Source organism: Urocitellus parryii, chromosome 7, assembly GCF_045843805.1.
Source record: "Urocitellus parryii isolate mUroPar1 chromosome 7, mUroPar1.hap1, whole genome shotgun sequence".
In the NCBI taxonomy this organism is placed as follows: Eukaryota; Metazoa; Chordata; class Mammalia; order Rodentia; family Sciuridae; genus Urocitellus; species Urocitellus parryii.
Genome location: NC_135537.1, coordinates 157,237,819 through 157,251,779, shown reverse-complemented (window position 1 = coordinate 157,251,779; position 13,961 = coordinate 157,237,819). Strand labels below are relative to the sequence as shown.

The following is a 13,961-nucleotide window of genomic DNA, read 5'->3' as shown; positions in this document are numbered from 1 at the left end:
ATAATCCTTACTGCCTGAGACAGGCGTGGCTGGCTAAGACACCCCAGGGACTTCTGCTTGAAATGAGCTGCTTTTTGGCCAAACCCCGACTCTCCAGAGTGACTTTGTAACAGAATTAAAGGATCATGAAGCTGAAAGGGGCCCCCGGAGATCATCAGTTCTGGCTTCTTGCCTTTCGACAGGGCTAACCTTTAGAGAAAAGAGTTGCTGTAGGGGAAAGGGAGCCAAACTTACTTTTATATGTTATTCTTGTGATGGTATCTCTGTTGAGCATTCGATTAAGAAATGGGTTTGATGAATCAGAAACCTAAGGGAAGAGAGAAGAAAATATGAATGACCGGGGTAGCACTTTCCCAGGATAAGCATCACCTCTGTGCCTTCTCTTGCCCATTTGTAAAGGTTTGGATGCGAGGTGTCCCCCCAAAAGCTCCCATGTGAGACAATGCAAGAAGATTCAGAGGTTCAATGATTGGGTAATAAGAGTCTTAATCCCATCAGTGAATTAATCCCCTGTTAGGGATTAACCAAGTGGTAACTGAAGTGGTAGAGTGTGTCAAGGAGGAGGGGGGATTTGGGGTCATGGCTTTGGGGTATATATTTTGTATCTGGAGAGTAGAAACTTTCTCTCCCTGCTTCCTGATCACCCTGTGAGCTACTTCCCTCTGCCACACTCTTCCACCATGATGTCCTTCCTCACCTCGAGCCCCGAAGAACGGAGCTGGCTGCCTACGGATTGAGACCTCTGAAATCGTGAGCCCCTAAGAAATCTGTCCTGCTGTACAGTTGTTCTGGTTGGGTCCTTCAGCCGCTGCAGCAAAAAAGCTGATTAAAACACCATTCGTACTTACTTGGTGCCCACTATGTATCCAACTCTATGATGGCTGGAAATTCAGAGACCCCAGACATACACCCTACGCTGTAGGAGCCCCCCGTGTAGACAAGAAAGACAGGTGAGTGGGTGAGCAAATGGTTTTCATATGATGCGAGGAGGGCTATGATAGTCGCAGGTGTGATGTTATTAGGGAAAACGGGCGTTAGGCATGCGTGTGTCTGGGAGGATGGGTGGAAGTCTGCAGGTGTCTTGGAGGGAAAGTTTGGAAAAGGGGGAAAGACAACAAAAACACGGAGGACCTATACATCCATGGATGGGGGCCGTGAGAACCTGGCCTGCTCACGGAAACATTTCAGAATTGCGTTGCTGGTGGAGCTGAGGTTGTGGGGAAGGATGGAGGGCGAGGCCAGGGAGTGGGCAGAGGCGGACACATCAGGCTTTGGAAGTCATGCTAGGACATGAACAGTTTATTCTGTAGGAATGGAACTATCAAAGCATTTTGAGTAGAGGGTGCAGAGTGACATGTTAGGAGATAGATATTTATCTAAGCACAGAGTGAGAGGGAAAGAGTATCCAGGATAAAAGTATCAGCAGGTGGGAAAAGCCACTCTAAAAAGTAATATAGAAACTTGATATATCACTGGTAATTACTACACAAATTGAATATCCATAAATCATACCTTTCAGCCAATCAGTCCCTTCCTTCCCACATCCATCCATCCATCCATCCATCCATCCATCCATCCATCCATCCATCCATCCAGTAAATATTCACCAAATGCCCATTATGGGTCCCGTTTTATGCCCTTATAGCTCCAATTCCAGGGAGGAGGAGCTAAACTTCAAGGAGCCCAGAGCTGCCTTTGGTGGACCCACCACGTATGAGTTCCCGTGTGGCTCCGCGTCATCATGAGCACTGTTTCCTTCCCAACACCTTTCACTCAGCCTCTCCTGAGTGCCCCTGTTCATCCTCCTCCTTTATCTCCTACCTTGCTCAGCTCAGCTCTGCTCTGCAATTTACGCCTCGGCTGCTAATCGGATGTTGTGACACATCAACATTTTAAATCTGATTTATTCTGAGGGTTGGAAAAATTGCAGCAGATGATGATTATTATTAGATAAGCAACAGGTAATTTTGGTTTGGGGAAAGCACAGGCTGTTTATTTTCCCTCCATCTGTCTCTCTTTTCACACAGTTTGCTGGGTGTGTGGTGGGGAGACACACACCCAGGAGAGCTTGGCCAGTGATCATGCTCCATGGAGGCTAAAGTCAACTTTGAATGGAGAAAAGTCCCTAATTGAACACTGTCGCTCTTTGGAAACTTTAGTGCTAAATTCAACTTCTACTGTGATATAGCCTTTAGCATTTAAAAGATGGCTTGAAGTCCCCTGCTTGTGCTCAGGCATTTGGCTAGGGAAGGAGGACCAAAAATATGTTGTCATGGCTGAGAAGGAATCTGCCATGTCCCTTAATTGCTGGGGGGTCTCAGGCTCCTGGTACCAGGTGAGTCCAGACAGCATTAACATGGAGACCATCCCCTTTTGGGCTGATGAAAAATAATTGAGAAATTTCCAAAGTGCTCACAGATGATTTGTGGGCACTAGTGTGCAGGCGGTGTGGGTGAGAGGATAAAATATGTACTTGGTATAAGTGAGCTTAAGTGGGAAGTTAATGGTGTGTGATTGAGCAGCAATTACAGCCAAATCTCTGTTCCCTGTGGTCATGGAAAGGATGGGGGATTAGTGGAGGACAGAGATTTAAAAAAAAAAAAAAAAAACAACTCCACAGATGTACCACTGTCTTCTTTTAGCCAATAACTCCAAGTCCCCAGATTTTGTGCAGGGTGGCAACTTTAGGGCTAAACTCCTTAGATGTGGGGCTTCTCACCCTTGTTCTTGTGTAGCCAGCAGAGATCTGAGAAAGGGAGGCAGGGAGACCAGTAGGAGGGGATGATGAGGAGAGACTGTGCATCCTTAGAGACCAAGCACTCAGTCCATTTCATTTCTGGGTACCAGTGCCTAAGAGAGGACTGGACCATGTTCAATCCGAGTTCTGAGAGAAGTGAATGATAAGGCACAACTTGGGTAAATGGCATGGACTTGATTATCTGGGAGGTGATTATGTGGAACAAAGAAGACATTCTGTGGCTTATCTTGAGATGGAGCCAGAAAGCTTCAGGTTCGCTCGGGGAATGATGGGGAGCATCCCCAGGGGCCAACTGGCCATAGAAGATGCAGGAATTCGTTGCCATCTCTTTGCTGACCTTAGTCCCTGGGGGTGTGAGTCCCTCTCAGATACCTTCAGGGAAGCACCCAGGTCCTGCAAGCCCTGACTGTGGTGGAACAATGTTTCTGCCAGAACTGTGAATCATGCCTGCTGTTTGCTGTCCAAGAGGCTGTCTGTGCAGCAGCCTGTCAATCACTCTGTCAACTGTAATGTACCTGTGCTCTCCATGGTGACATTTACTGACTCAGGATCTTTGAGGAAAATGAGGCAAAGTCAGGGGCTGAGACACCGTCCAAAGAGCAAGCACTGCTGGGGCAGGCAGATTGGCCTGTGGGAGAAACTCATGGAAGGGTCAGCACCAGAAAGCCACAGAGGAAGGTAGGCTCCTGGACACACATGACAATATGTGGAATATCCACAGGCTTCATAACAATAAGTGTGACCCAGGTTGAATGTACCAACTGGTTATCAGTGCCATAATCTGATCTGGAATAAGAACCCAGGAATTAGCCCTATGCTGTGGGTGGCAGAGGGTTAGAAGTGGGATTTTTTTTAGTTGTAGATGGACATGATACCTTTTTTTTAAAAAATTATTTTATTTTATTTTTATTTTTACCTGTCCAAGATTTTATTAGCGGGACCGTAGCGGCCAGTGACTTTATTTTTTAAATACACGACGGAAGAATGCATTACAATTTTTATTACACATGTAGAGCACAATTTTTCATATCTCTGTTTGTATACCGTTATTTTATTTATTTTTTTTATTTTCATGTGGTGCTGAGGATTGAACCCAGTGCCTCACACATGCTAGGCGAGTGCTCTACCACTGAGCTACAATTTCAGCCGAGTGGGATGTTTTCAAATGTTGTGTTCTCTCTTCTCACCCTGTCACTTCCCCCAAGCTCTGCTAGGGAGGCCAGTGGTGGGAATGAGATCATGAGCATGAAAGTCAGACAAGACTTGGAATCGTGAACTTGGGTGAATGCCTCGGATTCTTCGAACCATTTTCCTCATCCCTAAGACTATTAGGGTTAAATAATAAAATAGATGTAAAACACATACTACGGAGCCTGGTACTGGGATTCTGCTCTTTCTTATTCCAGGGTTTGTGATGATGTCAAAGACACAGTGCAGGAAGTAGCAGGCTCTGTGCTGGGACCAAGATGACAGGAAAAGCCTAAGACAGGGTTCCTTGGCTAAATGCCCCCTTCCTGTCATTGCTAATGGAGGATTTTGGAGTTTGTGGCCAGGGGCCACACTTTATCATGGATGTCCCTGCCCAGTGCACAGCTCTGCCCTGCCCTGACCCAGATGAAGGCAAGGATGTTAGAGGAGGCTTGGCACCTGGGAGATGGGTGGGGAGAATTGCATATTGTACAGGGTCATGCTTTGGGGGAGGAGTGGAGCCCTGGGGTTGCTTTATTTGCCATTCTTTTGAGTAATGATGATGATGTCATTGAAAGCTACCACTTCTTGATGGTAATGCCGGGATTTTTTTTTCTTTTCTTTTTCTTTTTTTTTTTTTTAGGAGAGGTCTTACTATTACAGGCATGAGCCACTGCCACTGTACCCAGCTGAATGCTTGGTTTTGATTGATTATCAGATTCCAAGTCCTGATTGGTCCCCTTTCTCAAATGATCTGGCCAATGCCTTCCCAGGGGCTACTACAGGCACTGTTGACTTTTGGGATTGTAACCTACTGCAATTTATTTATTTATTTATTTATTTATTTATTTATTTATTTATTTATTTAAGTTCTTGGCGGACACAACATCTTTGTTGGTATGTGGTGCTGAGGATCGAACCCGGGCAGCACGCATGCCAGGCGAGCGCGCTACCGCTTGAGCCACATCCCCAGCCCAACAATTTTTTTTTTAAAATCTATTAATTTTCTTAATTGGAAAGATTTTTTTTTAACTTAAAAAATTTAGTTTTTCTGCTTTACTCTACCTCTGCCAAAATGTTAAAGGGAGTTTTATATAATGAATTAGAATTTGCTTGGTTGGAGATTTTGTACTGTTGCTGCCTGTTAGGGAGATGCCTGAGGCAGGTGCCTCCCCAGAATGTCTGAAAGACAGCAGCAGGAAAGTGAGAGAGGATGAGCAAAACGGGGAAGCCAGGAGGAGCTGTTCAGTGCAGAGCCTGCAGAGGAGGCGCATCTCCCTGGTTTCCCAGGAGCAGCAGATTGCAGATTGATGGACAGGTCTTCAGCCCTAGCAGGCATCAGTGGGAAGCCCCTCCCCTCTGCTATTGCATCCTTTGATTCCATTGCTTTAGGGGGGATCTGAAGCCTGTCCCTGGACCCAGCACGTTTTTTTTTTTTTCTCTCTCTAGGACAGAAACTGCCTGAACCCTCAGGTCTTGATACTTGAAATGGAACCCATCATTTTTACATCTTGCTGCAGGGGACTGCATTTTTCATGAATCTTATGGATATTAAAGTCACGAGACCCTGCAGCTTTTCTTAGGCAGGAACATTAATCCATATCACCTCTTTAATATTTCCAACTTCAACAGAGACTGATCTTCTGATTGGGGCAGAGAATGGCCAGAAGAGAAGAATGAAGGAAGGAATGCAAGGCACTTACTTTTATAAATATAGAAACTACCACCAATCCATTTGGACTCTTTGCAGCTTCTGTGACATTTGTATATAACTCATGGTTATAGTGGATAAGCTGCACCTGTCAGGAGGAAAAAAACAAGAGTGAGAACAACAATCCAGTGTTAAAAGGTGTGAGGAACAGTACGTGCCCCTCACCCCCATAAGAGTGAACGAACTGCAAAGTAAGTTGACAGGCTTTTAATTGAAGGGATTTCAGAGGCATATGCAAGTGTGTGTCCTTGTGAGTAAATGCACACAAACATGCATAGATACATACATATAGCCCATACATATTTGCAAATGTCTTCCGGTGACAAGCATGCTTTTAATAAGCTCAGTACCCATCTGCTCCTGGCTCCCTCCTAGGACAATTCCCCTAAAGTGTGTGTAAAGTGAATTTCCTTATTAGGAATTAAACAGCCCTGCAGGGGCCCACACACTCTCCCTGCTTCACCAACAGCTGCCACCGAGAAAACCTTCCTGGCAGCCTTTGGAACAAGCAGGGACTTGGTAGGTCCCTAGTCAGCCAGTGGCTCTGAGAAGAGATTGACCAGTCTGGAGGGTGCAGGGATTCTCATGCAGAGAGGGACGGAAGCTCAACTTCTGATGCACCAACCTTCATAGGTCACCTAGTTGTGCAAAATGTTACCTCCTCGGCCTCAGCAGAAGCCAGCCATTTGCCTGTGGAGCCCTGTGCAGCAGGCCATGTGGGGAGCAAAAGGAGCCCTGGATGCAGGCTCCAGTGAACTAGGTTTTCTCTGTTATGTAATTTTTTAAAAGTTGTTTTAAATCTGCGAAACATAGCATATATGTATGTTCAAACCAATGCACCGCCAATTCTTAGCCACCTGGCCACAGAACTCCACATTTCTGATTCCATTGCTTCCTCTGAAAACATGGGTACGAGTGTCTTAGAATTCATCTCAGGGCAGTAAATTTAAAATGGATTTTTTTCTCCAACAGTGTAGACCTTTCAGACACCTTTTCGTGCTTATAAATCACGCTCATGGAAATAGGGTTTAAAAAACAATAGAGAAGGAATCATTTATAAGTATGATTCTGAACCTGCTTTTTAAAAATGGAATACTAGTTCCCGGCTGTCTAAGTCAATACATACAGATCTACCTTACTCTCCCTAATGGCTGTTGCTTTTCTGCTGTGTGAATGCCCCATAACGTATTTAACCACCATTCTTTCACTGGCTTTCAGGTTGTTTCCATTTTTTTTTTTTGTCTCTTATAAACAATGTCACGGCAAGCTCATCATATATCTTTCTGTAATGGTGTTAGCCCTTTCCACAGGCTGATTTGAGAATCTAATAAGGTTGTGCCTGTAAAAGTGATTTGTGACTCCAAAAGTATAAGAGTATTCATTATTGCCATATCCTGAATCGCATTAAAAAAAAAAGGAGGGAGGTTTTAGAAGTTGAGAAAGGCAATGATCAAAAAAAAGGTGCTTTACCTTGAACTTTGGGGGGGAAAAAATCTCTCTGTTGCAATGGTTTGCAACCTTTGCCATGCACCCAGATCACCTGGGTGTTTTGAAAGCCCTCCTGGGCCTGCCTGCCCCCTCCGATTCTGGTTTTATTGATTTGGGGTGCCAAGCAGACACTGGTATTTGTTCAAAGCTCTTTGGTTGGAAGGCAGCTGGAGTTGAGAGCCAGGGGAACATCAATAAGCATCAAGACCCCTCAGGGCCTTCTCAGAGGGAGGGTACCTTGAATCTGAGGCTTCCCTAACATCCCGAGCCAGTGGAACTCCTCGTGGAGGGAGCAAGTGTTACCGCGGTTCTTGAGCTGTCCATTGGCTTATTTCTTTTTTTCCTTCTTATGAGTTTTGCCAGTAGAACCAGATTGGGTCATGGCAGCAACTCGGCTGTTGTCAGAAGGGCCACCATAGGTAGGAGCTGGTGAACGCTCCGCCTGTGCAGGACCCTATCAGGCCCATGTTCATCGCCCCTTCTCTTGTTCCCCCACACAACTGGGACTTTTGGCAAGTGGAGACGTGTTGCCCTGTGGAAGTGCCAAGGTTCTCATAGGCTCAACACCCTTTTCTTTCCAGTGCTGAGAGAGCTTTTTAAAATGAGATCAACACACATGCCACCATCTGCTAAGATCCTCCTGTCTGACCCAGGTGGCCTACAAAGCCACCTGGTTGATGTGCCAGGGCTTCAAGACATGCCTTGAAATTGCAGCATGCTCGGAACACTAGAGCAGGGTCAAGGAAGGCAGTCCAGGGGAGCAATCCTGTTCCCCAGCTTGCAAGCTAGAAGAAGGCAGGGAGAGGTCTTCCAGGTCACTGGCTACCCCATGGGATGGGATTCTGCCAAGGGCTGGGGGCTGTGGGAACAGGGCTGATGTGTGCGTGGAGTGAGGCTGTGCTCTGCCTCAAGGTCCCGGTATTTAGAATTTAGAATTTTTATTTGAAGTCCCACCTCCTCCTCGTTCCAAGGTAAGTTGCCTAGGATTCTGGTGTTATGAGCTTTGGTTTCTATTAGCAGTTGGTTGATGGACTGCCTGTTCTGTTAGGTTGAACAGTATGAAATTGACCTTTTGATCTACAAAAATGATGATTTTATAGAGTGAACATGTTCTTACAATGAAATTACTTTGAGTGTGGCATCCCCTGCCCCCACCCAGGTGTTAGAAAGATGACCAAGGGTACCTTGCTACTCAATGTGTGGTTTGGGGATCAGCAACAGTCACAGTTAGGGCATCTGGGATCTTGATAGAAATGCAGAATCGGAGCCCCCTCCCCCCCAGATGTCCTGGACCCACAGTCCTGGATCAATTTGTATTCTAACAGATTCCCAGCGATTGGAAGGGAAATTCAAGTTTGAGAAACACTTATTTAGCATGCGCTGTTGGCAGGTTATCAGAGCCCTGTTTTGCCTGGCTGTTCACCTCTTCTCCATTTCAGTGTGGCTGGCTTCAGGGCTACATGCATCGTGTATGTTGGAAGGTAGACTGTGTCCATAGGAAGCCTGGCATAAGAATTATCAAAAGGCTTTCAGCAGGGGAATAAAATAATCTGCATAGACCATAAATGGCATCCCGGAGGAGGGAGAGAGAGTAGGGGTGGGGAGGGTGTCATTTCAGGTGTTGGCCCTTTAAGGCAGAGATGTACTTAGTTGGATGGATACAGCATGGATACATTGTGACTCCCAGGCCCACAGAGAGTCCCCAGTCCACAGAACCTCTGTGAGCAGCACCAGATGATGCCAGGAAGCAGCTGGCAGTGGCCAGGCTTCTTCTTCTCACCTGCCAGAACACAATTTGGGCATCAAAAGGAAGAGAGAGAGACAACCTGGAGCTGCACCAGTTCATGCCCTGGCAGCAGAGATTCCCCATGAAACAACACTGCCACCCACCCTCCATCTGCCTCCCAGGTCTCTGTCAGTGGCAATTCTAGTTCCTGCAGAGGTCGCTTTTTGTTCTATGCCCCAACCAGGCACCGTGGTGCTAGTCCAATGTGCCCTCATCACTCCCAGCATGGCTGGGCGTGGGTGGGCCTGGGAAGAGACTCCACAGCTTGTCCCTAGCAGGATGTCCCAAGTAGGACTCAGGGAGCAGCGATGTGTAAATTGCATCCCACAAGGGACTGAGTGTCAGATTGGCAGGTGGGTTCTGAAAATGATATCTGGCAACTACTTCTTGCCCTTTCAAGATGAGGCCTAAGATGTAGTTCAACTGAACTTTGACTTTGGAACTTAGTGTAATCCCAGAGTCCGATGTGAAATCAGTAGATGATCAGTAAGTGATGGTTCAACCTTCTGAGCCAGCGTGCCCGGCCACCCAGACCGCGGAACAGCGCAGGAGCTGAGTCTGGGAGCAAATGCTTTGAGAGCTAATGATGACAAGCTAATTAAACACCAAGTCTGACTCTTCATTAAAGAGATGCCCTGAGAGCTTCCCTGAGCTTCGTTGGAATTACCATCGGAAAGAGCTAAACCTGGATTCCTGGAAATTATTCTATAATTTGACTTTTTTTAAAAATTGATTTTAGATAGGAGCCCTCCTAGAGTTTCCCAGCAATGCAAGACTGAGCCATGGTGGTCACAGAGAAAGAAGCGAGACACTGCTGGCCTCTTCATGGTGTTCACATATAGCAGGTGCCACCAACCAGTGCATTCTCTGCCTCTGAGTGACCTGATGTGACCTGTCCTTGTGTGGCATAGCTTGAATCCTATGTTCTCATCTCACTGCATCACTTCCGTCCTTTACAGGGGCCTGGGACTCATTTGTTAAAAACAACAAAACATAACAAAAGAAACCTTCAAGGGCCAACCATAACTATAAGGCCAGTTGGAATAAGACCCATGAAATCCTGGCCCTCCTAGAGAGAGTTTCAGGGAGTGGCAGGTGCTTTGAAGGAAGCAAAACAAGATTTCACTGACAAAGTGAACGTCAGTCATGGAAAGAATGAGGGGTGCGTGTGTGCAGAAGGGGCCCAGCATCTGGTCGAGTAGCTAGTGAAGGCCTCTTTGGGGAGGTGACATTTGAGCTGAGTTCTGATGTTGGACAGGAGCCAGGCACGGGAAGATTGAGAGGGGGCTCCTTGCTCACAGAGAGCCCCGACAATGCCAAGAGCCTGAGGTGGGGACAGGCAGTGAGACAGGTTGGGGAAGGGCCAAGGTGGCTCAAGATGACCACCTTGGGACTTTGCAGACCATGGTGAGGAGCTTTGATTTTATTTCAAGAGCAATGGGAAGTTGCTGATGTGAAAGGAAGAAATCACTTGATCTGAGGTGCATTTTTTAAAAGATCTCTCTGGCTGCTGAGAAGAGCAAAATGGAGGCCCAGGAACCCCTGCCTACCGTTCTTGACCTCTCAGGTCAGCTGGGATGCCTTTCATGAACCACTGACATGGAGTGTCGAGCCCTCTCTGTTTCCCTGGTACTCTTATCTGGGAGGTAAATTTATTGTGGTCAACTTTATGTGTCCACTTGACCAGGCTAAGGGCTGCCCAGATATCTGGTAAAACAGTATTTTCCTGGGTGTGCCTGCGAGGATGTTTCTGGAAGAGATTAGCATAATAGATTGAGAAAAGAAGATCCACCCTCAGCGATGTGGGCAGACATCATCTAATCTGCAAAGAGCCTGGGGAGAAAAAAAAAAGACCAAGGGAGAGGAGGTGAAGAACCCATTCTTTTTGGGCTGGGACTTCTGTCCTTTCCTGTCCTTGAACATCCCAGCTCCTGGCTCTTGGGCCTTCCAATCTGGGGCTCTTGGACTCACTCCTTAACGCCCAGGGGTCTCAGGTCTTTGGTCTTGGACTGAGAATCACAGCCCTGGCTCCCCTGGCACTCAAGCTTGTAGGTGGCATATTGTGAAGTTTCTCTGCCTCCATCATCTTTTGAGCCAATTCCCATAATACTCTCCTCTTCTACATCTCTCAGTATATCTTAACTGGCCCTATTTCTCTGGAGATCAAAATATGACTGATCAAAGTTCAAAATATTTTACAACCCCAAATGGCATGAATGCTGGGTGATCAGAACAGATGTAATTCACAACCAGGATAGTCACAGGGGAGCTGAAGTATCATTGTTGGTCATCATTTTTTTTTTTTTTGAAGATTATCACTAACATTTGTTGAGTAATTCTTTGCTCATCAGGGAACCAAATGTAAGCCCTAAGTAACCTTCCTCGCGCTCCACCTCCCTGGCCACACCCCACCTGCCTTCAGTTATCACCCAGTCAATCCCCATCAGTGGATTAACCCAGCGATTAGGTTAGGGCTCTCATAATCCAATCATTTCACTTCTGTAAATTCTTGCATTGTCTCACACAAGAGCCTCTGGGGTCGCCTCATATCTAGACCACAACAGGGAACTATATTCATGTTTCAGAATTTTCTTAGGGCCAAAGGCAAAATTTTTCCTATGCCCCATAATTGAAGCAATGAGCCTGAAAACAATTGGTCTTTGGTGACAAGGAACTCAGCCCAGCTTTCACACTAGTGGACAGGTACTCCTCTTTGCCAAACCAGCAGATCTCCTGCAAGCAAGAGTCGGGCCCACAAACTGGCCGTCCCTGTCGTAGGTTCAGCTGGGAGCAGCCTCTGCAGTTCAGGTCTCAAGCAGAGCCTGAGCAGAATGAGAGCATGGTGACTCGCCTGCGTGTGCCTGTGGGCTCCCACCCCTCACACCTCAAGAGAGCACCAGGCTCTGTTCTTAGGCCTGGCAAACTACTTTAGTTCATCTTTACAATGGGATGCTCCATTAGCAGAAGACCCTTCGTCACTGTGAAAGGGCTGCCTTGTGATGGAAAAGCACACCTGACATTCAAGGAGACGACCTTCCCTCTGCTTAAATACTCCAGTGGCTTCCCATTGCCTGTGAGATAAAGACCCCAAACTGAGCACAGTCCTTGTCATGCTTGGGTTAGAAGGTGAAGTTCCTGTGTTCATACAGGAAGATTCAGAGGTGATAGAAAGGATTGGATTTTGAGAGCTGTAACTAATCAATCCATCCTAGGTTGAATGGGCTGATTGGTAACGTAGGCAGGTGGGGCAGGACTGGAGGAGGAGGGTCATTGGGGTTGTGTCCTAGGAGGGTGCATCTTCTCTGCAGCCCTTCCCCCTTTCTCTGCACCCTGCTGACATGAGCAGAACAGTATTCTCCCACCATGCCCTTCCGCCATGACAGAAACATCCTTCACCAGACTTTAAGCTTCATCTGGACAAGGTTTCTGACACCCCCAATATCCAGCACTGTAGCTGGCACATATCAACAAGAGCAGGGTAGAAACAATTGTCAAATGAAGGAAGGAAACAATGTAGGCTGTGATCATCCAATGACGTGTGACATCCCAAGGGATAGGGACAGGGACAAACTGAGCAGGTAAAGAACAGTCTGAAATCCCGAAGGGCACCTCTAATGGAAACCAAGATTCTCAATATTGCCCAATAAAGAAGCCTCCTGCAACCTAAGTCAGCCAGACTGTTTGCAGAGAGCCACTAAACATCTTCTCCATGAGGCAGTTTCCATCATGACTATTCAACTCTACTGTTGTGGTATGAAAGCAGCCATAGAGAAACTATGGAATAATGGGTATGGCTGGGTTCCAATAAAACTTTATTTATAAAAACACCTTGTGGGCCAGATACAGTCTGTGACTATAGTTTGCTGATCCCCCGGCTAGTTTAAATCTGAGAGATGAATAACCAACTTTCCGAGCATGCATTTTCTAGAAAGTATTCTGGACAGGCAGAAGGAAAATGAAGGCTGATAGAACCTAAGCATTAACCTCCCCCTTCAATGTAAATTATAATGATCACCATTGTCACATTTTTATAGTCCTTTACACTTTTCAAGGCATAATCAATTCAAATGAGTTTGATTCCAATCAACACATAGGTCCTAAGTACCTACCCTGTGCCAGACCCCAGGAAACCAGAGATGAATACTCTCTATTCCTTGAGGACCTCACCCATATTATTCTTGTTTGTTCCTAAAATAGACAAAAGATGAAACGAAGGCACAGAGAAGTTAAGCAACTCTTCTGAGGTCACACAGACCAACAGTGACAGTTACCCTGGTCTACTTCAATTTTTTTCCCCAAGAAAGGAAGGAAAAAAGGGAAGATGTGTTGTACTTGAGGAGAGATCACATTGAAGCAGCTTTTGCTGGACAACAATTATAAGCTAGAACTTATTTATAGAAAGTCATTAACAAGTTTGCCTTTATGTGTAAGAGCACACACAGTCTGTAGAGAAGAGCACAGTTTGATATTTACCAGCCACTACATTCTCTCCCTAAGGTTTGGCAATTATCAGTGGCCAGCCTGGTGATGATGGTCTCCTGCATTTTAAGACACAGAAAGTAGTTATAACTAAAAATCAAAAGAAGTGCTCATGCTTCATTGACGGAAGACCCCTAAACATCTACCATAGAAATCTATAAAATATAAGTCCCCCGCCAAGAAGATCACAAAATTTTGATTTTAAAGTGTGATGTTTTTATTGAGCTGTTCTGCAGTTTGCTCAAGTGCAATGGGATAGGTTTGGGAACAGGATGATGCTGAAAATGTAAGGCTTCCAGTCTATTCCGATACCTCTTCTGTCTGAGTGACCTCAGGCTAGTTACGTGGCCTCTCTGTGCCTTCCTTTCTTCTTTCATAACATAAGAATGCACCCGAGAATTACTGTGAAAATCAAAAAGGTAACAACTGCACAGTCTTTCGGGAACTGGGCAGGGGATAAGCCATCTGAGATGTTCCTCTGGCGCTTTATTGTTGATTTTTTTTCCCCTGAAATATTCTGTAATAGCTGCCTCTAGAAGCCAAATTTGCTT

General features: G+C 46.1%; 1 protein-coding gene across 1 annotated transcript in view; it reads right to left on the bottom strand.

Moving 5' to 3' along the window:
* Ca10 (carbonic anhydrase 10) overlaps nt 1-13,961 on the bottom strand; it is a 466,337-nt gene that overhangs the window by 15,734 nt on the left and 436,642 nt on the right. Inside the window, exons 5-6 of the mRNA XM_077801340.1 lie at nt 5,650-5,745; nt 235-307 (exon numbers count right to left, since the gene is read on the bottom strand). Of these exons, the coding sequence (XP_077657466.1) occupies nt 235-307; nt 5,650-5,745 (169 nt within the window). The remainder of the gene's footprint in view (nt 1-234; nt 308-5,649; nt 5,746-13,961) is intronic.